The sequence below is a fragment of the Macrobrachium rosenbergii genome, chromosome 54 (assembly GCF_040412425.1).
Source record: "Macrobrachium rosenbergii isolate ZJJX-2024 chromosome 54, ASM4041242v1, whole genome shotgun sequence".
NCBI classification, from domain to species: domain Eukaryota; kingdom Metazoa; phylum Arthropoda; class Malacostraca; order Decapoda; family Palaemonidae; genus Macrobrachium; species Macrobrachium rosenbergii.
This window is the reverse complement of record NC_089794.1, coordinates 13,404,473-13,429,086: the sequence shown is the minus strand read 5'-3', so window position 1 is coordinate 13,429,086 and position 24,614 is coordinate 13,404,473. Positions and strand designations below refer to the sequence as shown.

Sequence of the window (24,614 nt, the reverse complement as noted above, 5' to 3'; positions counted from 1 at the left end):
AGCTTAGCATAAAATTCAGCCATGTATGCAAATAATATGTTTGTTCAAATTTTGACAGGTCGAGGATCACCCTTTGTTCAGAGGAATGCTTCTTGGGGACACTGAAGAGTGGTGGCAAATAAAGCCATCTTTCTCTATGGTCCCCTTTTAAAAGGGGATCTGGTTTTTGGAAAAAATAAAAACTACTCTAGAGGAGGGGAAGGGTTCTCGAGACCATCTCTACCCTATCCCATTGTGAATTATACTGTGTTCCCCAAGAGGAGAACTCCACTGCGTGTTATGCTGTAGAAGACAACCCCAACCATGCATGTCATATGGGGTTATGCCTCTTCCTTTCCTTGTAATATGCAGTCTAGGAGTTATTTTTTCTTTCCCCTGGTAGGATTGTCTTGTTTTCTTTGAAAGGGGTGTTGATGCTATTGTCCTTTCTTCTTTTGTTGGAGGCATCCTTTAGTAGTTACTGTGGGCTTGTACGGCTCTGATTCACACCAAGCTTTCTTAGACTAAGGAAGAGGAAACTGCTGAGTGTATTGTTTTCCAGATTCCCTTTTTCAATAACAGTATATATTGTGTAGTTCTGTTGTCAGGCTCATTCAATGAGTTGTGCAATAACAGACTCTTCAAAAAGGGTCCCAGCAGATAGGAGAAGAAAGCAGTAGGGAGGTTACATTGGGGAGTAAAATGTTGGACCCCACCAATGCATCCTTTCAAGCTATAATGCGACACTCAAAGAAAATTGTAGAGTGCTCCCAGTAGGGTCCACATAAGTGTTTTGGCTACTGCAGTGAACATTGTTCTGGAAGACACATGAAGCTCTTTAATTAGGTGGAGCTTAGCGTAAAATTCAGCCATGGCTGTCCTGAGATTTTTCTTGTAGGACTCCGAAATTGCTGGGTAGCCATGTTGAATGGGAACTTTTTCCTCTCATAAGAGAAGAAAAATGTTGCTCATTCCTTTGTAGCACTATCAGATACTGTACTGGGATGGTGGAGACAATTGGCTTTACTTCTGCCATAAACTCTCATTCCCCAGTCATCACAAAATTCTGAAATTGTGTCTTCACATGGTTGATTCTTTCAGAAGTGAAGAAACAGAAAGCTGATGCCTCCCATTGAGGTTAATGGTTCTGTAAAATTGTTTTTGTATTACATATTGTATTAAACTGGAGAAAAGTTGCTTCTGTGGCTTTCATTAATATATTATTAGGCAGGATAACCATTTCCTTCAACAGTTTCTGAATTCCATTGAAGGAGGGACCAAGCGCCTTTCAGTATTGGGAAAGTCCACTCTGTCCCAAAATTCCATATGCTCAACCTAAATCAGTTTTCCTTTCATTAATGAGGTATTTTCCATCCAGTGAAAGGATACACTCTGAGGTTTCTCACCAAGGGTTATCAGTATCATTCTCAGGGGCAGATATGGGTGCCCATACTACATTCTGATATGAGGTTTTATTGTCTGACCTGGTCTCAGTTGTTACCAGTCGGAGCTCTGGAAGTGAGTAGGCTGTCTCTGATTATCCATTCTGATTTCAACAGGGGATCTAGACAACTGATTCAACTTCTTCTTGGGCTTAGGTTTTTTATTATCCTGTTCCCATGACCTAGGATTTTTGGTGAGAATCCTATCTCTGCCTGGGGAGACTGTGCAGCCCCTCCATCCTTTAGTTTAAAGGATGAGAAATTTTACTTATCATACCCGATTCCATAACCAGGACACCTGAATTCCCCTTGGGAATCATGGATAGCCCTCTATGCTGATGCTCAGTAGCAAGTGAGTCCTCAGAGGAGTTATACTCTCTTGGTGTCAGCCTTTATACTGTTCATGATTTCCTCCCGGAATTCTGAAAGTACTGCAAGAGGAGTTTTCCCATCCGGGGAGCCTGCATGAACTGATGAGCCAAGGCAGTCATATCACCACTGCCTGGCAGTATAGAAAGTACCGCAAGCTAAATTCCTTATTAGGAAAGCCCGCATGAACTGATGAGCCAAGGCAGTTGTACCACCACTGCCTGGCAGTATAGAAAATACAGCAAGCGGAATTTTCCCATCAGGGAAGCCTGCATGAACTGATTGAGCCAAGGCAGTCATGTCACCACTGCCTGGTAGTATAGAAGTACAGCAAGCTGAATTCCCTATTAGGAAAGCCTGCATGAGCTGATGAGCCAAGGCAGTTGTATCATCACGCCTGGCAGTATAGAAAGTACAGCAAGCGGAATCTTTCTATCAGGGAAGCCTGCATGAACTGATTGAGCCAAGACAGTTGTATCACCACCTCCTGGCAGTATAGAAATCCAGGATATATCACTACCCCTTAGAAGGTACAGACACTTCAGAGGGGGTTGGGTGGACCCTATCAGGGTCCCCTCAATACTTGATTGCAGCATGGGAAAGGCAAGATTCTCATTGGAAGTATCTCTCTCATGTAAACCAGAAGACTGTTCCCTAGATCTTTCAGATTCAGAAGGGAAAAATGAGTGGCTCTGACCACTTCATGTCAGGTATCAGTGTCCTTAGATTCTTCGTCTCCATCGGAGGAGTTGAAGTGGGTTCCTAGAATCCACTGCTTTTGGAGTATTGGAACAATTGTGGATTCACACTGCCATAGTTCTGCCAGAACATGTATAGTAGTCTCCTTTTTCCGTACTCCTATTGAAATCTATAACTAATAGAGAGAGCTTAAAAATGAACTTTTTATCATTTAAACTTGCTGCCAAAAGCATGTGGCATATTTCACACATGTCCAGCCAGCAGCCAAATTCTCCTTTATTCCTTCAGGGGGTGGCTCCTGTCGGGTAGTTATGAGCCATTTCCACAGGCAAAAAGCAGACTGAACAATTCATTGTGGCATAATAGTAGCCGAGTAGTGATAAAAGGAACAGGTGTGTAATAAAAACTACCTAGTGTTAGCTACCTATATCATTGTATAGGCTGCAAGCACTTCAAATTAACCCAGGCCTACATGGCCACAAGTACACATTCATATTATGATGTGAGGAAACATGATCAGTGGGTTATATCCATAAAATAGTAGTGATATATTTTTTACTCACCAATGCTCCTCAACTCAAGACAAAACTAAATGGATATCCATACTGTATATTTCTACACATTTCATTACCTATGATTACCCGGTCTATTCCCAAACACAAGGTGAAGGTAATGTAGCCTAGGGTATAGGCTACGTTAGTTGGTACACAAATAAAATCAACAATTATTGGATTTATCATACCAAGAATGTATAAAATCAGTATCTTTAAGATTTTAAAATGCTTGGCAAAGCTCACCATTATGAAAAAATACTTTTGTATTCCCTTAGGAAAAATACAAACATCACGACATATTCTCAACACCTGTGATGTCACTGTCAGCGGAGTAATACCCATTGGAAGTAGATCCACATGAATGTATTCCTTTAACATTGGAAACAATCCTGATATTAAGGATAACTGGGGAATGTTGATATTGCAAAACCATTCAGTTTGATTATGAAATACCACAAAAGAAATGCTGGCCTTTAGTAAACAACAAGGCTCATAAGTCGAGCACGACTGGGAACTACGATCATGACTATGTTTCATAAACAAGAAATTAGGCTACCCCAATTTACCCTTTCAGTAACTTCAAATTATCTATCAATGTTAAAAGGGCATGGTACAGTACAATAATTGTCTAATTATTGCCTTAGTGCTAATTCTCACTGTGTTAAACAAGAAAAAAAGCACGGCAGTTACAGCGTAGCCTAGCGATCTACTCCTAACTTCTCGGCTTGCAAGAGGCTTACTGGCTTTCAATGTAAACAAATCTAAGCCTGCCCATTAAAATTTTAAGAAACTAAAACTTTTCACCAGGTCTTAAAACTAAGTACTATACTATACTTAGCTTGACTCATGTAAAGTGGGTGAAAAAATGCATAGTCGAACGTGATTTTCGATGCACATCCTGGGGACTAGTGAACTCTTGGACAGACCAGAGTGTAATGAAGATGGCGCTGACTTACGCTATTGTCACATTTGTGTGAGTAAGACATAGAGCCTAGGTAATCATTGTATGACAGGAGATGGAGCCCTTTGAGGACAAACAGCGGCTATGCTATCAAGAAGATCTAATTAAGTAATAAGTTTATCGTGAAACAAATTTATAGCTACAGTTTTAATTGTCATTCGTAAATACCGTATATACATACAGTACTGTATACTATATTTCTAAAATGGCTAATGACACTCATTTATCCAAAAATTATTTAAATACTTGATTGTAACATGCTTTGTCGGTCATTTTCTTTTCTTTTGTGACCCTAATAGAGCAGTTTTGGGCTCTGTTGGTCACCAGGAGGCTTTTCACTATAAAAATTAAATTATTATTGACAGATGGTGTTCAGCTGTACCATCATTTTATCCTATATGCTCTCTCTCTCTCTCTCTCTCTCTCTCTCTCTCTCTCTCTCTCTCTCTCTCTCTCTCTCTCTCTCTCTCTCTCTCTCTCTCTCTCTCTCTCTCTCATCCCTTTTATTTTCTCAATTTCCTGACATTTTTAAGTATTTTTGTACTTTACCTTTGTAGAGTTACACAACTATTTTCTTTTACTTTTAAATTTTTCAGAGCAGTATACCACAGAGGGGGGAGGTACCCTAGCACTTGCTGCCCTGTCTAATAGTTAACAGTTAAAATTCAGATTTACGATCTTGGTTATTTGTTTTTTAGAATTTTACATCCTTCAAAAAGTAATGAATATACAGTGAACGCCCCTATTCGCAGGGGACGCGTACCACACCCCCCGTGAATAGCTAAAATCCGCAAATACTTAAAACCCCTCTAAAAACACTTAGAACTGCCCATTTTGATAGCTTAAACCAAGAAAAACCCTGTAAAAATGCTTATACCTGAGTATTTTAATAGTTTTATGACAAAAAGTGCATTTATTCATGAAAATTATATGAAAATACAGTAATTAGTGAATGTTTCTCAGTGAAAAATACCGCGAATGGGCAAATTTTCCGTGAAAAATGGCTAGATATGTTCCACAGAGAAACCCGCGAATGCGTGAGTCCACGAACCATGAGAACGCGAATACGGGGGGTTTACTGTATTCCCCTTTGTTAATGGAATGGTAATTCAGTTTTTGTTTAGCTTCAGTGTGTTCAGTGCTCATTCGTAAGTAGTGTTTTAATATATTTTTCAGTGTACTTAAAAAAGGTAGTTTTCCCTGGTCACTGTCGTGTTAATTACAAGTACATTTGTTATTTACAGATTCACAAAAACATTATCAAAGTGCAAGAAGCGTTGTTAGCCTTTGAGCCAGCATTCAGCAGAGCCCTTGTTGATGTTGCAACATCACATATAACACTCCTCATAGCTCGCATCGATGATGAAAATGCTCTATCACTGTAAGTTTTGGTTTCCACATGACTTTATTTATGAGCAGTTTATTTAGAAAAATCCTCTCTCTGTTAAAGTTTTTTCTATTTTATTTCATAAACATTTTGAGAAACTGGATTGGCCATGGGCATAGGAATAAAGTTGGAGGTAAATAGAGAAGTGAGAAATATGGAAAATGCATTGCGTAGTCAGTGAAAAATGGGACTGTTATTTCTTGGGGGGGTGTCTGGAGATTGCTGCTAACACAGCTTAGGCTATCAAAAAGTAGTGGGCTTGTGTTGAAACAATATTTATTGGGTGAGCAGACATAAGGAACGGTAATCATTCCATTTGTAAATTACTCGCAAAAGAAAAAAACTTAGAATTAAAAGCTTGGGAAGTCTGCAAGGCCTACCATAAGTCACTGGTATAGCAATGCTGTGATGACAGTGCATTAATGTTAAAATTGAGATCTTTATTTGTTATAGTATTTAGCTAGCTGATTAATGTTCTTGACTTCTTTTTTTTCAGAGCAACTTCTGCGTTAGAAGAGTATGTTAAGGGTCTAGAACAAGGCGTAGAACCCATACAATTGACATTTTCTGGCGTAGACAATTTTTCAAATAGTGTAAGTATTTATGTAAAATTTGAGCCAGCTGGTATAGTTGAGCCTCAGTTGGAAAGGAGAAGTTTTTATGGGGAATATTTGCTTATGGTGAGAAGACTGCTCCTTCGTTAATAGAAATCTCTGAGAAAACTTCATTTCATTTGTTACATTTGAAGAAATTCATTTGATTCATTATAGTTGTGCATAAATGTTAACGTCTGAAAGGCTGATTGTTTTTGTAAGGTGTTCATTGGATTTACATCAGAGGGATTTTCATTCCGTTGATATACAACATTTTAGATATAGTTTTGTGTTATGTAAATTCAGAAACATGATTATTTGTTCAGTCATTAGTAGGCATACTTGGATTAATTGAAATAAATTTACAGGTAATTTATGCTCGTGTTATAGAGGATGAGCATCATCAAAAGTTAATTGACATATCTGCAGGGCTGCGCCAAGTTTTTGCAGAAAAGGGAGTTTGTATGCCAAACACAAAGCCTCTGAACCCTCATTTAACAATAGCCAAGATGTCTAAGGCTCCTCGGGGCAAAGGAAAGGTCTGTTTTGAAATGTGATTTTGATGTACATTCTAAATAGCTTAAGGAGAAATTTTATGCAAATTGGTATAACAAGAAAGATGGCTTAGTCAGTTTCCTCAAGTACAGTAATGGGCTTTGTAATTATTTTTGTAGTTACTGATTTCAGATTTCATGAATAAGTCAGTTCAAGGTCATATAAAAATGGCATAAACAGGAATAAACCCAGATGAAACTTGAATAATTTTATGCATTTTTCCAGCAATGTCCACGGAAAATTGATCCCCAAAGCTATGAAAGCTACAGAGAACTGTTTATTGGTTCTCAACCAGTTCAGAGCTTGCAGCTTCTGTCGATGAATCTCCCAAAGGATGAAAAACGTTATTATTACTGCTGCAAAGAAATACCCATCGGTAAGAATATCTTTTCTTTTTAAGTACAGTATATAATACATGCATGCTTACCTTAAAACTGCATCTGAATTTAATAACCTCTTAATATTGGAAAAAATTCTTGTTTTGAAGTGTAGAAAAGAATACTTGGTTCCCATTTTGTATTTAAATATATCAGTGGGTAACTCGAAGAATGGTTATACTATTGTATTTGCCATAGAGTTATCTCAAGTGCCCTTTTTCCTTTTTATCATGTTGCTATACCATCATCATCATCAAGATCCTAATGATTAAGGTTTTCAAATCAGATTTACCCAAAGGAGTTTGACATGAAGTGAGTTCTGTCCACTTTTCTTCTGACTTCTGCGTATGATACTGGAATCCTACCTGGGCTAAGTTGTCATGTATGGCTTTTTTCATTATTTTCTGAGATTTCCTGCTGGTCTTCATCCTGATCCTTTTTTATCTATTTTTTATCTGTTACTTTTCTGACTAATACGTGGCCATTTTAGTCACATGTCCTAACATTTCAGTCTTCAAGATAATAAATTTTCTGCATCTTCTAAGGCCTGCCCTTCTGTGACAGCATGGTAATCCTCATCCCTCATTTTGTCATTTTCTCTTTTAACACTTTTCAGGAATCAGAGATTCCTTAAGCTATCTCTATTAAGCAATCATGAGAATCTGTCATGACATCTGTTGCTTTCAGTTCATAGCACTTGGCACAATATTTGTTGTTGTCATTGTGTTGAATGGCTAAATACATCGGGATGTTGTATTCCAGTGAAGCCCTTCAAGAACTCTACCTTACCTGAACTTCATGTAAAGGATGGAGGTCAGTCACAAGAATACCTAACCAAGGAAAGCGGCAGTGAGTTGCTTTAGGTATTTCACAACCCCGTATCTATAAGGTAAAGAATTAATCTATGTAAAAAAAAAAAGTAGGTTTTTTTAAAATCACAATATTCACTTGTACTGTATCAAAACTTTGTGCACGCCTGATGCACACAGCAAGGGAAAATTTATATGAACGGCCCTCCAGTTTGAGTGGTACAAACCAGTAGCTGTAGCATTGTCTTTGGAAGACATTTTGATGTGACTACAGTACCTCCACATAGCTTATTCAAGGAATGATTACTAGACAACTTCTGGTAAAGAAGAATTGTCTCTTATCATTCTTACTTGTAACATCTCTCTACAAAAAAGAATTCTGGAATTCCTCCTATGGGCTCTACTCATTATTCTTTATTGTTAAACAAATATGAAGTTTCATATTTTGAATATGTTTTCCAGGGTTGTCTTCCTTTTTCTTATATGCCCACCCTTGTCAGGTCATTTCTTAGATGGCTATGTATAACAAGTTGCGATGTGGGTAGAATCGTTTACTAAGAATATATTTACTAAGAATATTGTTTACTAAGAGCATATTAATCACCTGTAATGACAAACATGGTTTGTAAAGGTCATCTTAGCACCATGTTGACTCCTTCTTTGTTGCTTTCTGTTGTGTACTTTTTATCCATTCCCATTGGTCCCTTCTCATATGGTTGTCTAACTTCCACTCTGCCTCACTCCTCTTTGGGTTCTCTTTGCAGAACAAATCCTTTTGAGTGACTCTTGTGTGAATGTTGCAAGTGACTTACTGGTCTTGTTAAACTGTTGTATTTAAGTAATGCTTCACTAATAAAGTAATACTGTATATTAATCTTTTGAGAATGGGCTTCATGATGAACTGCTGATGGTTCTACCAAAATGGATGGTAGTTTTTGTTAATGAAATGGCAGTTCCATAGGAAATTGGCATTCCTCAAAGTAAAGGAAGCCTCCAAATGTCTCATAAAATTTTGGGGTTCAATTTTGATTTAAAGGAACATACCTTGCCTTAATTTTTTCCATTTTGAGAACAGCTTTGTTTATCCTTAACTCATGGGAGTAGTTGTTTTGAGATTCATTTTTCAGGTGAGATGAAAGCTGGCTCAGGAATCTGTGCTAGATATTGAATATCTTTAATAATCAGCACACTGGTATAGTCGTTGTTAAGTCTTGTCTATGAATATTTTCTGTTACTTTTGTATAGGAACAAATAGAGCATATTAAATTTGCAGTGATATTCCGAATACATTAATTGAAGATTATGATTTGTCCAGTTAAGCTGTTGTCTTAAGTCGTCTATCACAAGTTTTTATGTCTTTGTAGGTAAAAGTGTTGTTAAAAACAAAGATCACTCGCAGTGCTGCTTTCCTCGACGGCCAGTCATTTCCAACCAGTCCCGCTCATTCTCAACGAGAACACCCAAAGAACCTTTTAATTTTGTTGCATCGTCTGTTGGATTTATGACTGCGCTTGCAGCATCACTCATGATTGTTTATGTTGTCGGCAAAGTGAGCGGAAAATTGTAGGAGACTTTTTCACCCATCAGAGGTATTCAGAACTAAACATTTTTATATGGCAAGAGATTTGTGATATTTTAATACTGAAACTTGAATGTACTTTTATATAGAATCAAGCTTAGGAGACACTTTAGATGTCTCATAGCAATTACAGTGTATGTAAACTTTCCTAAGTCAAGTATGTTCATAATTGTGTTGAAAGATCATAAACGTTTTTTATATGCTAAGAGATCTGTGATTTTTTAATACTGAACTTAAATGTACTTTTATAAGGAATCAAACAGATACGAGACACTTTTAATTGTCTCATAGTAATTACTCATTAACTGCCATAAGTCACATATCTGTCTGTGTGGCATACTGTTCATCTAAGTATTCTGTATTTGACTGTATATTTGTCAGTGTTAGATTTAAGAATGGCTGACATATGGAAATATACTGGTATTTATAATTGAGGATTTTGTTTCTGAAATGTGTTTGTACACTTTATTAACATTTGAAAATGATTAACTAGATATGAATGAAACTTTTCGAGGATAAATCTGCTGATGAAACTCACAAGGAACAGATAACAATAAAGTACTAGCTAATCCAGTGTGATGACTAGTCATTATAAGCCATTATCTCTCTTGATTAAATTTGTTTATAATCTTTGTGCCGTCCCTATTACCATAAGCAATGGATAGTTTTGAGTGGGCTGGAGTTGGCATTTTCTTATGCAGTTTGAATGCTAAATGCCATTAATTTTTTTGATCAGGGATTTTTCACTTCATACTCTGTTTAATGTTGTTATTTTGGTTGTTTGTTTAATGTTGTTCTTTTGGTATTTACTTCTGTAAGACAAAATGGTTAAGGTGCAGTAGTTTTTCAGTAGTATGAGAAAGAAAATAAAGGTAGCTATTAAGCAGTTGTGAAATGCAAGTATATCAGTATAATGTAAGAATCTTTAAAATGTTATGCTAACCTGTTAAGAAATAAGTATAATGCCCATAATGCCATAAGTTACTGAAAATTACAAAGAAAAATTCTTTGTATTTTGATTGCATTTGCTCAATAAAGTATTTTTGTTGCTCTGTTTTATAGCATATGTTGCCGTTGTTTTGTTTCCCAGTGTTTAATTTCTGGTCAACTTTTCTTGCTTAATTGGAAGAAAATTGACTACCTCTCTGCCATGCACTGCTGTATGATTTGTCATTTCTCCTACCACGTTAGATCTTTTTTAATTAAATTTGAGCCAGTCCCCTTGACTCAAGATTCTTAAATTAAATGACATCCTTTGCTTTTGCCCAGTATAAACTAATGGTTTTAGAAGTAATTGCAAATGAATTTACTGTAAAGCAGTTGCGTGTCTGTTTCTGTGCAAGTTTTTAAAAATATTTAAAAGCTGTTCATGGTTTAATATGTAAATATGTCAGCATGAATGAAAGCATGATCCTTTTTGTAAGTGAAACTAGGATGTTGAACAAGTTATTTGGTCAGCCTTGTTAGAGCTAACATTATTAGGTCAGTGGTTTAGATAAACAGTTTGTTTTCCTGCAGGAATACAAACCATTACTTTTATGTGGAGTATCTCCACGCTCTCTGACAGTGCTGATGCAGGTGCGCATGCTAAGCTCTGTCCAGGTGAGACAGCAGTGTGTGTTCATGTTGTGCCTTCTCCTGCCAGTGCCTCTTTGGCAGCTCTGCTGGAGTACTGTCAGATTTTTCCAGTTGGTATTCCAAGCAACCCATCACTCACTGCTGTTTTTGGTATCATGCACAGGCAGTACTCTGATGCTGCTTCCTCCCTTGACATGTCATATACAGTAGCTTAGGAGAGAGACTCGTGGTGGAGCATGGGGAAGAAACGCTAATGCATTTCATCATCCTCTTCCTTATCCTTTGTTGCGGCTGCTCAGCGCGTCGTTTAATCTCCAGGTTCCATTTGAACAAAAAGCACCTGACCCTAGGTACTCAAGAGGGCATATGGTTCAAGGTTGAATGGGTGAGCAAATGACTTTCCTTATTTCTTTAATCTTCAAAGCAGCAGTCAGGCCAAGTGTGTGCTGGATGGACATGATGCAAGTAGACTTCATAAACGAGAATGCTATATTACAGGTTCAGCATATAAAGATGGACTCACTCTATTCTCCATTGAAAAGATTGACCCAGGTAATAGCATTCTTCCAACCTGTACTACCTTTATCTTTAGTGCAGTACTTGGTTCTTCAAAATTTTCCTCTGGTTCAGATACATTTCACTCTCTCTCATACCTCTACCAGTCTTGCATCCCTATGGGAGTTGTGTTGAAGGATACAGTGGTCATTAATCCTTTGCTCACAATCATGACCAAGAGCATAACATTTCTGGGTGGAGATTAACTTGCCAGTCAGCTGAGACTATCATCCCACCTAAAGAGTAAGTTTCCTACATAAAAGATGATGGTTTATATTCCCATAGTAACAAATCATGAATTTTTAGAGTAACTCGTACTTTTCCTAAGTATACAAACCAAAGCCTTTTAGCATAATCCTACCTCACCCACCCTGCATATCCCTGATGTTGAAGGAAGTGCTTGTTACAGTGCACCTGCCAAAAGTTGACTACTTTGTTACAAACAAGTTTCAGTGACTAATTCCATCTCACACTGAGGAATACTCTTACATAAAAGGCTGTGGTTTATATATTTAGGAAAAAGAGTTCAGAGGTCTGGTTAAACAAATCATTTATAACTAACTAACTATATATTTAGGAAAAATGCAGATAAACTTAAAAATTTGTGATTTTTCAAGAGTTGCTTAAGTTCAGGGTTTTCAAGTATTTATGAGAATGGTTGGGGTTTTGTGATAAGTCTGTTAGTCTAATATTATCCTGCCTGGAAGCTACAGATTTGCTCAGTTTTTTCTTGATCATGTAAAATCTCTTGTTTATTATCAGTATGAAAATATGATGCAAGTTGCAGTATGTTTTTATCTTATTGTTACAGCCAACAGAAAAGTTATAAATTGTTACTGAAATAGTACTTGTTTGACCTGAGAATAGAATTCCCAGATCATTGCTTATATTTTAGTCCTTGTTGCTTTATAGGAGTTAGCATTATCTGCAGGTGATAGTGTGCTTTAATTTTAATATTGTTACTGTTAAGGGATGAAAAGAAGTGTGTTACTTTTGGGTACTTGGAATAAATGTACAGTATTATGCAATTTTTCTTTGTTTGAGCCTCCAAAGGTAGATTACACTAATATGTTTAATTTTACATTTTTTTCCTTTATGACCAGATATGTCATCCTTCACATATTAAGGAGAAATGAGCTCCTTTGATTTTTCAGTACCGAAGAGAGTTTTGAAATGAATTTGAATAATTGTGCCTAATGTTTTTATTGCAGTTGTATTTCATGTAAGGCTTGAAATGAATACAGCTTTATGTAATGCTTGAAACAACTTGGGAATACAGTAATAATGTCATTGTGCCAACTGCAGTTGGTGGAGTGTAATTGTTATTTCTGTGCTATTTCATATTTTGCACACATTGATGGCACATAACATACATCATCTGCACATTCTTTTTGTTAGCTTGGAGTTCTGGTTTTCTAGTTTCAAAGAATTCTCTTATAGTTGGTCTCGGCCAGAATAGTGCTTGTTGGCACAGTGATAGAATATAAAGGACTCAGGACAGGAGGGTTCTATCTACTGTTCTGCAGTGATTACCTAGGCTCTATGTCATACTCGAACAGATATGATGACAAGTCAATGCCATCTTCATTTAACACCAGGTTTTGTGCAAGGTAAATGTTCACCCAAGTCCCATGCTTTTTCGTCAGAGAATGGGTGGGTTTGAGGACTCATAGCAGCTACCAAAAATGGGTTTTTCCTGCGTCAAAACCTGTTTTTGATAGCGTAACCACTGTTGATCCTCAAAGGAGCAGGTGACAAAATGGTTTAGCTCTTAGTAAATAAATCCCAAGAATCCAGATTAATTTTTGGTCCAAGGTATAGTCACTGATTATTAACCCTTAAACGCCGAGCCTCTATTTACAAAAACGTCTCCCGTATGCCGGCGGCGTTCAGGAGTTAGCGCCGAAGCGGAAAAAACTTTTTTTAAAAAAATCACAGCACGCTTAGTTTTTAAGATTAAGAGTTCATTTTTGGCTCCTTTTTTTTTCATTGCCTGAAGTTTAGTATGCAAACATCAGAAATGAAAAAAATATCATTATCATATATAAATATTGAAATATATGACAGCGCAAAAAAAATTTTCACATATAATTTTATACAAATTGTGCTGTGAGCAAAACGGTTAAAGCTAACGGATTATTTTTTTTTCTTTGTATTGTACACTAAATTGCGATGATTGTGGTATATAACAAATTGTAAAACAATCAAAGCAACACAGAGAAAACATCACAATATGATGCATGAATCCGTAACGCGCGAACGTAAAAAAATGTTTTTTTCAAAAATTCACCATAAATCGAAATATTGTGCTAGAGACTTCCCGTTTGTTGAAAAATGAAGCTAATTGATTGAATATTACTAGACTGTAAGTGTTTTAGCTTACAATTGCAGTTTTCGACCATTTCGGTCGAGTTAAAGTTGACCGAAGGTCGAATTTTTTCTATTTATCGTAATTTATATGAAAATATTTCAAAACTGATAAAAGCTACAACCATGAGTTATTTTCTGTTGTATTCTACATGAAATTGCACACATTTTCATATATAAAAGTTTATGTAACAACTAATATAAAATGGTACAAACATTACGACAACATCACAAAAGAATTTCTGAGATGTTCGGCCGAGTTACCGCGCGGACATAAGGAAAATGTTTTTTTCAAAAATTCACCATAAATCGAAATATTGTGCTAGAGACTTCCAATTTATTGCAAAATAAAGGTAAATGATTGAATATTACTAGAATGTAAGAGTTTTAGCTTACAATTGCGTTTTTTTACCATTTCGGTTGAGTTAAAGTTGACCGAAGGTTGAAATTTTGGCAGTTATCGTGATTTATGTGAAAATATTTCAAAAGTGATAAAAGCTACAACCATGAATTATTTTCTGTTGTATTCTACATGAAATTGCACCCATTTTCATATATAAAAGTTTATAAAGACTAATGTAAAACAATGCAAACATTACCACAACGTGACAAAAGAATTTCTGAGATGTTCGCCGAGTTACGGCGCAAGCAGACGTAAGAAAAAGTTTTTTTTTTTTCAGAAATTCACCATAAATCGAAATATTGTGCTAGAGACTTCCAGTTTGTTGCAAAATGAAGGCATATGATTGAATATTACTAGAATGTAAGAGTTTTAGCTTATAATTGCGTTTTTTTACCATTTTGGTCGAGTTAAAGTTGACCAAAGGTTGAAATTTTGGCAGTTATCGTGATTTATATGAAAATATTTCAAAACTGATAAAAGCTACAACCATGAGTTATTTTCTGTTGTATTCTACATGAAATTGCGCACATTTCCATATATAAAACTTTATGTAACGACTAATATAAAACGGTGCAAACATTACGACAACGTTAAAGAATTTCTGGCACGGACGTAAGGAAAAAGTTTTTCAAAAATTCATCATAAATCGAAATATTGTGCTAGAGACTTCCAATTTGTTGCAAAATAAAGGTAAATGATTGAATATTACTAGAATGTAAGAGTTTTAGCTTACAATTGCGTTTTTTTACCATTTCGGTCGAGTCAAAGTTGACCGAAGGTTGAAATTTTGGCAGTTATCGAGATTTATATGAATATATTTCCAAACTGATAAAAGCTACAACCATGGGTTGTATTTTGTTGTATTTTACATGAAATTGCACACATTTTCATATATAAAACTTTACTTAACGGCTAATATAAAACAGTGCAAAAATTACGACAAAATGACGAAAGAATTTCTGAAATTTTCGGCCGAGTTACCGCGCGGACGTAAGGAAAAAGTTTTTTTCAAAAATTCACCATAAATCGAAATGTTGTGCTAGAGACTTCCAATTTGTTGCAATGAAGGTAAATGATTGAATATTACTAGAATGTAAGAGTTTTAGCTTACAATTGCGTTTTTCGACCATTTCAGTCGAGTCAAAGTTGACCGAAGGTTGAAATTTTTTGTAGTCGACGTACAGTACGTCCACTTGGCACCCAACAGACAATTTTAGTCGACTTATGATACGTCCAGTAGGCGTTTAAGGGTTAACCATTTTCTTCATTCTGGATACCCATACGGTTTGGCAGTAAAGAACGGAACGACACACAAACCAATATGTATTATTCTTGTGTTTCGAAGGTGGCTCACCTGATTATGTTGGGTCTGGCTGCAGGATTATTGCTCATTCCTCAGCAATATCTCAGAACAACCACCACTCTCATGGCAATAGTGTTTCAGGAATCTTTTATTCAAGGTAAAGTCACAGGTTATCAACAATTAATTTATTTCAGTTACCCGTTCAGGTCTGCCAAGAAAGAACGGGAGACACACGAACCTATACAGTACTGTAAATGTATTATCCATTGTGGTTTTACAGTGACTACCTAATTACGTCAGGTCTGGCTGCAGGATTATTGCTCCTTCACCAGTTCAGGAATACTGTCTATAATAACCACTCCGTACAGTCGAAGACTTCTTCAAAGGAAATATTTCTGAAGAAAGTTAATGATGTACTCAAATTTTGGATGTCATGTGACTTAGGAAAGGAGTGAGGGTCTGTCTTTTAATGAGGGCCACTAAAATAATTCTCAGCCCATGTAGAGAGAGTGGTTTGTTTGTGCTGAGGTGTAGGAAAAATAGGACCACCTGGGATGTTTGTCATGACACCTAGGTAAACCTTAAGTGCTTGAACCAGGCATATTTTTTAATATGAAATACTGAGTTCCTTTATCAGAAAATGACATTTAATAATAAAATAAAGTTTTATATATATACTTACCAAGTAATTACATTTCTATTAGTTCCTACTTTTCACGGCAGCTTAAGTTTTTAAAAAATTTTGCGGTAGCACTCATATTGTTTTGGTGTAGGTAGCAGACCCCGGCCACTTTCGGGAATATAATAATACAGTGAACCCTCGCTACTTCGCGGTTCGACTATCGCGGATTCACGACTTCGCGGATTTTTTCCATTACGTATGTATATTATAAGAGAAAATATATAGCGGATTTTCCGGAAATTTCAAAAATAGTCGCGATATATGAAGACCCAAATATTTCATTAATTCCATTAATAATTATTAATATCTGCTAGTACTGTTGGTTCATTGCATTATGACATATAATTCAGTACAAAATGAAATTAAACAAAAGATGCTTCACTGCATCGCTGGATTTTTCAGAAATATTCATAGAAAAATTAAAATTAAAAAGTACCGCCATATCGGCAGCCATATTGTGGAAAACAGCGATGTTTCATCATGTTACGTGAGAAGAACGGCTTAGACCGAGACCGACGGCGCAAGGACTGGAAGCTTCAGATATACCCACAGGCACTCGGACAAGGCACGTGAGTGGTACATAAGAGAATATCTTATCACTGTTGATGTTTCATCTTAAATCACTGTAAAAATAATTAAAATCCGAATTTCATACGTAAGCAACTCAAGGATACTGTATACTCTCTCATCACCAGCTTGTCAAGACTTAGTCAAGACTTAGTCTCATCCCAAGTTACTGTGCTGTACAGTACACACCATTTCTCTCTCTCTCTCTCTCTCTCTCTCTCTCTCTCTCTCTCTCTCTCTCTCTCTCTCTCTCTCTCTCTCAATGAGATATGAATTACTATATCATAAACTTTTATGTACAGAATTAAAAATAATTTCATTGATAAATTTGTTTCTTTTAGCAACTAAAAAATTATTTTCCTAATTCTTTCGTTAGTAGTGAGCAGCTTCAGTCAGCTGATTCTCAGAACGTAAACATTACAAATATGGGACGATCTTTTTTTATGCATATTACTGTGATAGGAGATCAAAATAGTAATACAGTGTTTAAGTGCATAGGAAGTGTTTATAACAGTGTGGGAAAGGCTATAAAGCCTTTAAATATATACCATGTATATACAGTATATGCCTCCCTAGGGAGGGGCCAATGCTACTTCGCGGAATTTCACTTATCGCGGGGCGTTCTGGTCCCCATTATCTGCGATAGACGAGGGATCACTGTAATAGGTACAATCGGCTCTGGTATTCAATTCGTTCATGCATAATGTCCATTGGAGGTGGGATACATGGACACTAGCTACTCAAAAACACTCAGTATTGAGATGAATTTGAAATAGATAGGTAGCCAGCATTGGACAATGCTTGTTGTAACCCTACCTGGTGAGAGAGCTACAGCAGATGATTACTGCCTCTGGTAGGTGCTCATCATCAACCTGTAGTGGTACAGCCATAAAGCTGAGAATTGCCTCTGCTTACTGGGTGCTTTGCTGCCAAGGAGTACTCCGATGGATTGCCAAAGCCTTATACAAAAGGGTATGCCCTTGCCCTGGGTGCAGTACAAGAAAAATTTGACCAAATATATTGTTACCTACATCTTACGTAAAACCCCAAACCCATCCGTTGGAAGACTGCTGGGTGCTCTGGGTATGTAGTACCCCCCAGCTTCCATAACTTGATCACTTAAATTCAAGGTGAGGAGATAGAGAAATAGGAGGCATGTTGCTACCCTTCCTCCCCCAGTACCAAACCAGCCACAGATAAGGATCTTAATGTACTGCAGTTTTCATAAGTGGTTTCTACATCATGTGAATAAGAGACAAACACAAATCTGCACGTCCAGTATGCAGATTGAAGAATAGTCTGATAATGACAGATTGTGTTTAAAACCCGGTGAAGTGGCGACTGCCCGGACTTCGTGGGCTTCAACTTTCAATAAAGGTAAGGCCTCTTTCTGAATTCCCATGTGGGGTTCAGACGTCACTTCTCTAAGAAAGAGGGATAATGCATTCTTTGGCGTAGGATGAGACAGGCTCTTTATGGAACACCAGAGGTTATGAGAGGAGCTTCTAATGCTCTTAGTCCTCTCCAGGTAACATTTTAAGGCTCTGACCAGACAGAATTATCTCCTGGTCTGTAGGATCCAGGATATATGTAAGGTTCTTGATAGAGAATGAACAGGGCCAAGGATTGGCTGGGGTTTCGTTTTTCGTAAGAATCTCAAGGGTAAACTTATCACTTTGTGAAAAGCCACCCTGCTTGTCCAAGGCCTGTATTCCACGAACTCTTTTGGCTGTTGCTAGAGCAACCAAAAAGAGAGTCTTCCTCATTAAGTCTCTCAAGGGAGATGTTTGAAGAGGCTCAAAGGGAGGCCCTGAGAGCCAATGAAGCACGACATCTAGGTTCCAAGAAATAGATGGCAGACTGTGTTCCCTTGAAATATTGAAAGATTTAATCAAGTCACTAAGATCCTGACTTGTTGCAAGATCCAAACCTCTGTGACTAAAGACAGAATTGAGCATGGATCTATGGCCTTTAATAGTCGAAGTCGCTAGTCCCCGAGAAGACTTCAGGGAGATTAAAAATAATCAGCTATTTGAGCTAAAGTGGTTTTAGAAGATGAGATACTGAGTCTTCGATACCAGTCACGAAAAAACTGACCATATAGCCTGGTAGACGTTGGATGAAGATTATTGTGTACAGTTGGTAATAGCCTTGGCAGCTGCATTTGAAAATCCTTTCGCTCTGACAAGCCTCCTGACAGTCTGAAGCCTGTCAGAGCTAGAGTGGACAAACCTTGATGATAGCGAAGGAAATGAGGTTGTTTGAGAACACTTCGACGCTGTGGAAGAAGTCTTGGGAAGTCCACTAAGAGGCTTAGAAGGTCTGGGAACCATTCCCTCTGCTGCCAAAGGGGGGCCACTAGTGTCATCAACGAGTTGATGTGAGATTGAAACTTGTTGATGACTTCCCTCACCATACTGAATGGCGGGAAGGTATACATGTCCAGGTCGGACCATTCCTGGAGTATTGCATCTGTTGCCCAAGCCAGAGGGTCTGGGATTGACAATCAATACAGGGGAAGACAATGATTCTTCGACGTCTGCAAGAATGTTCATCTTGCCCTGAATGAAGCTGGTGACAATCCAAGTATGGTTGTTCTGGGTCCAAATGAGATCTCTGGCTGCCTGGCAAAGAGAGAAAGAGTGCGTGCTTCTTTGGTTCCTTATGTAGGCCAGCGTCGGCATGTTGTCCGAGTGGACTGCAATTATTTTGATGATTGATTGATTATGAAAGCAATTATTTTGTTGTGTGTCACCAAAGCAAAATGCTGAAGAGCCATGTGTATCACTTTCAGCTCCTTTACAATGATGTGGATCAATCTTTCTTCTTGTGACCACATCCCTGCAACTTCCAAGTCCTGTAAATGAGCTCCCCATCCAAGGTCTGAAGCGTCTGAGAACAATGTTAGGCTTGGGTTCAGAGGGAATAAAGACTCCCCTACCAGAAATCTCTCTTCTCCCAGCCACCCCCAAAGGTCATCCTTGATTTTGGGAGTAATGGGGAAGACAAATGAGTCTGGAGACGTCTTCCTGTGCCAGCTGACCTTTAGGAAGAACTGCAAGGGCCTCAAGTACAGTCTCCTTAACAGCACAAACTTCTCTATGGACGAAAGAGTGCCCAAGAGGCTCATCCACTCTTTGGCTGAACAGGAAGGAAGAATGAGAAATTTCTGAATTGTCTGCAGGCAGGAAAGAATTTTTCTCTCTGACGGAAAAGCTCGAAAACTCTGAGAGTCAGTCATCATCCCTAACTAGACGATCGACTGAGTCAGGACTAGTTGTGACTTGGAAAGGCTGATCAGAAGGCCCAGATCCTGGACAAGAGGGAGAGTCTTCTGTAAGTCCTCCATGCGACGGTTTCTCGACGGGGAGCATAGGAGCCAGTCATCGAGATACATGTACATATTGACGCCTGTCAAATGTAGCCACTCTGCTACTGGGGTGAGAACCCTGGTGAAGACCCAGGGCTGTTGAAAGACCGAAACAGAGGGCTCGAAACTGGTAGATCCTGCCCTGGAACACGAATCTCAAGTACTTTCTGGATTCCGGTGAACTGGAAAGTGAAAGTATGCGTCCTCCATGTTTATCGTAACCATTCAATCCCCTTGATGAATGGAGAACAGCACCTGACTGATTGGTTTCCATCCTGAATTTTGTGGTCTTTATGAAAAAATTCAGAGCACTTAAGTCCAGGACAGGTCTCCACCCTCCCGATGACTTGGGTACGATGAAGAGGTGGTTGTAAAACCCCTTCAAGTTCACATCTTTTAAACTTCTATAGCCTCGTTTTTGAGCAGAGAGGTAACTCCTTTCACAGGGCCAAAAACCTCTGTAAGTGTACGGAGTAGGCTGTCAAGTTGATGGGCACTGACGCCAATGCGTTGAATGAGATTGAGTACCCCTCTCTCAAAACTTCTATCACCAATGGTTCTGCACTCTTGACTTCCCATTTCCTCCAAAAATGGAGAAGTCTTGCTCCCCCCGGCACACGGATGACTGGATCCTCACTTGCTAGTAGAAGGTCTGGTAGATGACTTGATGACCATGCGCACCGCACAGGGCTTGGTACGTGTTCGGGACTGATACCCTGCTCTGCTGCCACAAAAAGGCCGCTGTGGCAAGGGAGAGGCCACCCTTACACTAACAGGTGCTGCAGGTGTCCGAATCGGCTGCTTTGGGCGTTTAGTGGACTGCATTAACAAGTCCTGGGTAGTCTTCTTTTGAAGCTCTGAAGCTACATGATCCAAAGTAGCTCTGGGAAATAGACTATCTCGGTCCAATGTGGCAAGGAGCAGAGACGATGTCTGAGAAGGGGTGACTCCTTGAGTGACAAACGAACACCCCAGCTCCCTCTTCTCCAATACGCCTAAGGCAAAGAAAGCAGCGAATTCTTGCGATCCATCACAAACTGCCTTGTCTTCACAGGATAAAGCTCCTAGCCAGTCTGCAGTAAAATTGTCCAGTAGAGCTGTGCAATCTTCAGTCTTCTTTGTCAAAGCTCCCACTGTCCAATCAAGGAAGCTGAATATTTCAAAGACTTTGTATTAATAAGTCTTTCACTAAATGATCCAACTTCGTAGTCGAAAAGCCTAGCTTGGCCAAAGGACAAGATCGAAGAAGAAGCTAAGTCTTTTTGTTCTTTCACTGTAGTTGAAGGCTTCTTTAAAAGGCTCAAGATGTTGTCGAGACAACAATGAATCATTTCCAGAGAGGTGTCTTGCGCCACCGGAACACTGGCACTAGTCGAAACTGACTGCATTGGACGATCAGCAGTAGTGGTATGAGATGTTAAATGCTTGTCAGGATGTGACGCCAAACAAGGCGGTGAGTGCAGCAGCTGAGTCCGGCGAGACATCACGGAAGTCGCCAAAACCGATGAACCATCAAAGTCCTGAGAACACTCGGTTAAAGTCTGACCTGGCACAGAATGCTTCCTGGTAAGAGGTTGTTTAGCAGGGTGAACCAATGTAGGATGATCAATGCCAAACAATGGTCGGAGCGTTCGGCTCGGACAGCGCACTCTCCTCCGCTCAGGCACTCGTAATCCACCGAGTGGCGCTCGTAATCTACTGCACCAACGTACATCACTGGGCGTTCGAGTGCTACCGAACTTTCGAAACGTACTGTAGTACCACCCACTGGCTGCTTGAAGCCAGCTGACTGCCTGGCGCCAGATGAGCGATGGCCCGCATAGGACAGTCGGGTGCTCTTGATCCACTGCATCAACATATGTCACTGGGTGTTCGACTGATATCGAGCGCTCGAAACCTGTGGCAGTATCACCAACTGGCCTCTTGACGCCAGCCAAACACTTAGCGCCAGACATGCGATCAGCCATAATACTGCCTCCCCTCACTGGGCGCTCGGCCGACGCTGAATGCACCCCCACTGGGCGCTCAGCTAATACTGGCCAATCGGCGCTCTTCTTAAACGAGAGTTGCGTTTCAAGCAAGTTGGGAGACATCGGGATGTCTTCCTGGTCCCAGAAGCTGCAAAAAGGTTCAGAAATTTGTCCTAGATCTCTGGAACACTTACACATAAGCAGAGGTTTGCCCACGGGAGCTGCTGACTTTTACAACGTTATGACTGCGCCTCCTGCCCACTTCAAAATCGGGGTCTCTCGCCGATACGGCACGTACATATACTCGTAAGCCTTTTCAATGGCTGTCCATCGAAAACTGTGGACAGCAGGATAGACTGAGGAGCAACTATCCAAAGGCAAAAACCCCAACGGACTCTCATGTACCGACAGTATGCCTCCTCCTAGGTTTAGCGGAGTCTGACAGGGACCAAGTTTAGGTGATCTGTAAGATGCCTTTCCAGTGGCTGTCTGTCAATACCTGGGACTGGCAACAGGCTCAACTGAGGGGGCAACTCCCCGTGGGCAAACCCCACCGACCTCCCTTGAATGTTCGGTTTGCCTCCTCCCAGGTTTAGGGGCATTTGACAGGGACCAAGGTCTAGGAGCATCGGCGGGACGAGTAGCCACCTCCTCCACTGACACGACACTTGCACTAACACTTTTTGCACTCAATTGATCCATCAAGATCTTAACAGAAGCGCCCAATTGGGTTACGGTATCTACCATAACTCTAAAGTTCTTATCTACTCGGGCTTCAAGGCTGGCTAAGGCACTGGGCTCAGAAGGTAAGGAGACAGGTAAAGGAGTTACAGGTAGAGATAGAGGACTTGAAATAGGGGAAAAAGCTGTCATAGAAGTCAAAAGGACAGACACCTCTGGAGAATGCTGCAACCTAACCTCGGCTTTAGCAGCCATCTTTCTCTCTCTGTCTCTTTGAAGTCTCGCTAAGTGAGAATTTAGAGTCGTCCATTTCCCGATCCCACTCCTCACACTCTTCACAGTTAATGACAGGAGAACAATTTTGCCCTCTACAAGAGATGCAGATAGTATGAGTGTCATGCTTAGCAGATGTCAGTCCCATCTTGCAGCCCTTGCTGCAATACCCAGTACTGTACTATGAGCACTCGAGCCTGACATGTCCAGTCACAACTAAGGAAAAAGCTGATAGCACTACCAAAATCTACAGTGTACTTCACCAAATTCGGCGATGTCCACAAACAACCGGTGAAAACAAGTCAAAACAAAATCTAACCAGCAACCAATGTTCAGTCGACAAGTGGCAGGAACGAATTGAATACCTTAGCTGGGTGTACCTATTCTTCCCCGAAAATGGGCGGGGTCTGTTACCCACACCAAAATTTGTTAAAAACTTAAGCTGCCTCGAAAAGTAGGAACTAATAGCAATGTAATTACTTGGTAAGTTACTTGTATAGAAAGGGGATTTTCCTTTTATAAAGTCCTCATTCTTGGCCAGGAATGATAGGCCAGGAGACAACAGTAAATGTTTACTAGGTGTATGAGTGGTGAAATGTTGTCTTTGTCTAAGCAAGCCCAGTACAGTAATCTGAGCTCCTAGCTCCTGATGCCAAAGCAGTCAAGAAGACTGCCTTTTGCAGCACATGAATTGAGCGGATGACAGGAGTCTAAGAACCTTATTCAGGGACATGGCACTCTAATGGGAAACCTTGCAGATGCTGACCTTTGCTGTGTAAAAGACTGGAAAATGGAATTAACAATTTCTATATTAGAATCAATTCCAAACCATAAGGCAAGGATTACGCCAATGCTGGCTTGTATGCCATGATTGTTGAAATAGCAAGACACTTGACCTCAAAAGATAATCAAATGTAAAACTGTTGTAACAGATTTCAACTGGGCTCTCAGTGTAGGGGTAATCTAACCACATTTCCTGTATGGAATTATATGTTGGATAGATGAAGTCCGTAGTTTGCACTAGGTACCTAGCAATGTTAGGCAAGTAATCTTCACAGTAGACGGTTTAAAATTCCAAGTGAAGGTCACGGCTCAGAAAGGAGGAAGTGTAGATGACTTCCCCTCGTTCTGTCTGGGATAAAACAATGTATGGCAATGGAATCTATTCTTTTGTCTTTTGTGGAAGAAATAAGGAACCAAGTACCATTTAGCTAATTCAGGGCTACTAGGCAAGCAGTTCTGTTGAAAGCTAGTATATTGTTCAAAGCTTTTGAAACCTGGGACAATGAAGGAAAAAGGTACTGTACATCATTCTTCATTTCTTCCAGTCTTGTAGGAATACATCTCTTGCTATTGCCTGAATGTCCAGGTTCAGAGACATACGATGGAAGTTGGTGGTTCTCGCATGTGGCAAATCAGTCCATTTCCGGACTGTGGAAGAATGTTAGCAATTACTGACTTGAGAGGAACTCAGCATGAGCCTAACCTCTTTATAGAAGACATTTCAGTCATATTATCTAGGACCAACAAAGTAGGGGTCCCTTTTGGAGGTTACAATTTT

General features: G+C 39.2%; 1 protein-coding gene across 7 annotated transcripts in view; it reads left to right on the top strand.

The window, feature by feature from the left end:
• The window catches only part of LOC136834762 (A-kinase anchor protein 7-like), a 98,794-nt gene extending 86,329 nt beyond the window's left edge, over nucleotides 1-12,465 (top strand). For all 7 annotated transcript variants that reach the window (XM_067097373.1, XM_067097374.1, XM_067097379.1 and 4 more), the window contains 5 exons: nucleotides 5,249-5,385; nucleotides 5,888-5,984; nucleotides 6,353-6,523; nucleotides 6,765-6,915; nucleotides 9,090-12,465. In XM_067097373.1, the coding sequence (XP_066953474.1) occupies nucleotides 5,249-5,385; nucleotides 5,888-5,984; nucleotides 6,353-6,523; nucleotides 6,765-6,915; nucleotides 9,090-9,292 (759 nt within the window). In that variant the 3' untranslated portion in view covers nucleotides 9,293-12,465. The remainder of the gene's footprint in view (nucleotides 1-5,248; nucleotides 5,386-5,887; nucleotides 5,985-6,352; nucleotides 6,524-6,764; nucleotides 6,916-9,089) is intronic.
• Nucleotides 12,466-24,614: the final 12,149 nt, after the last annotated feature.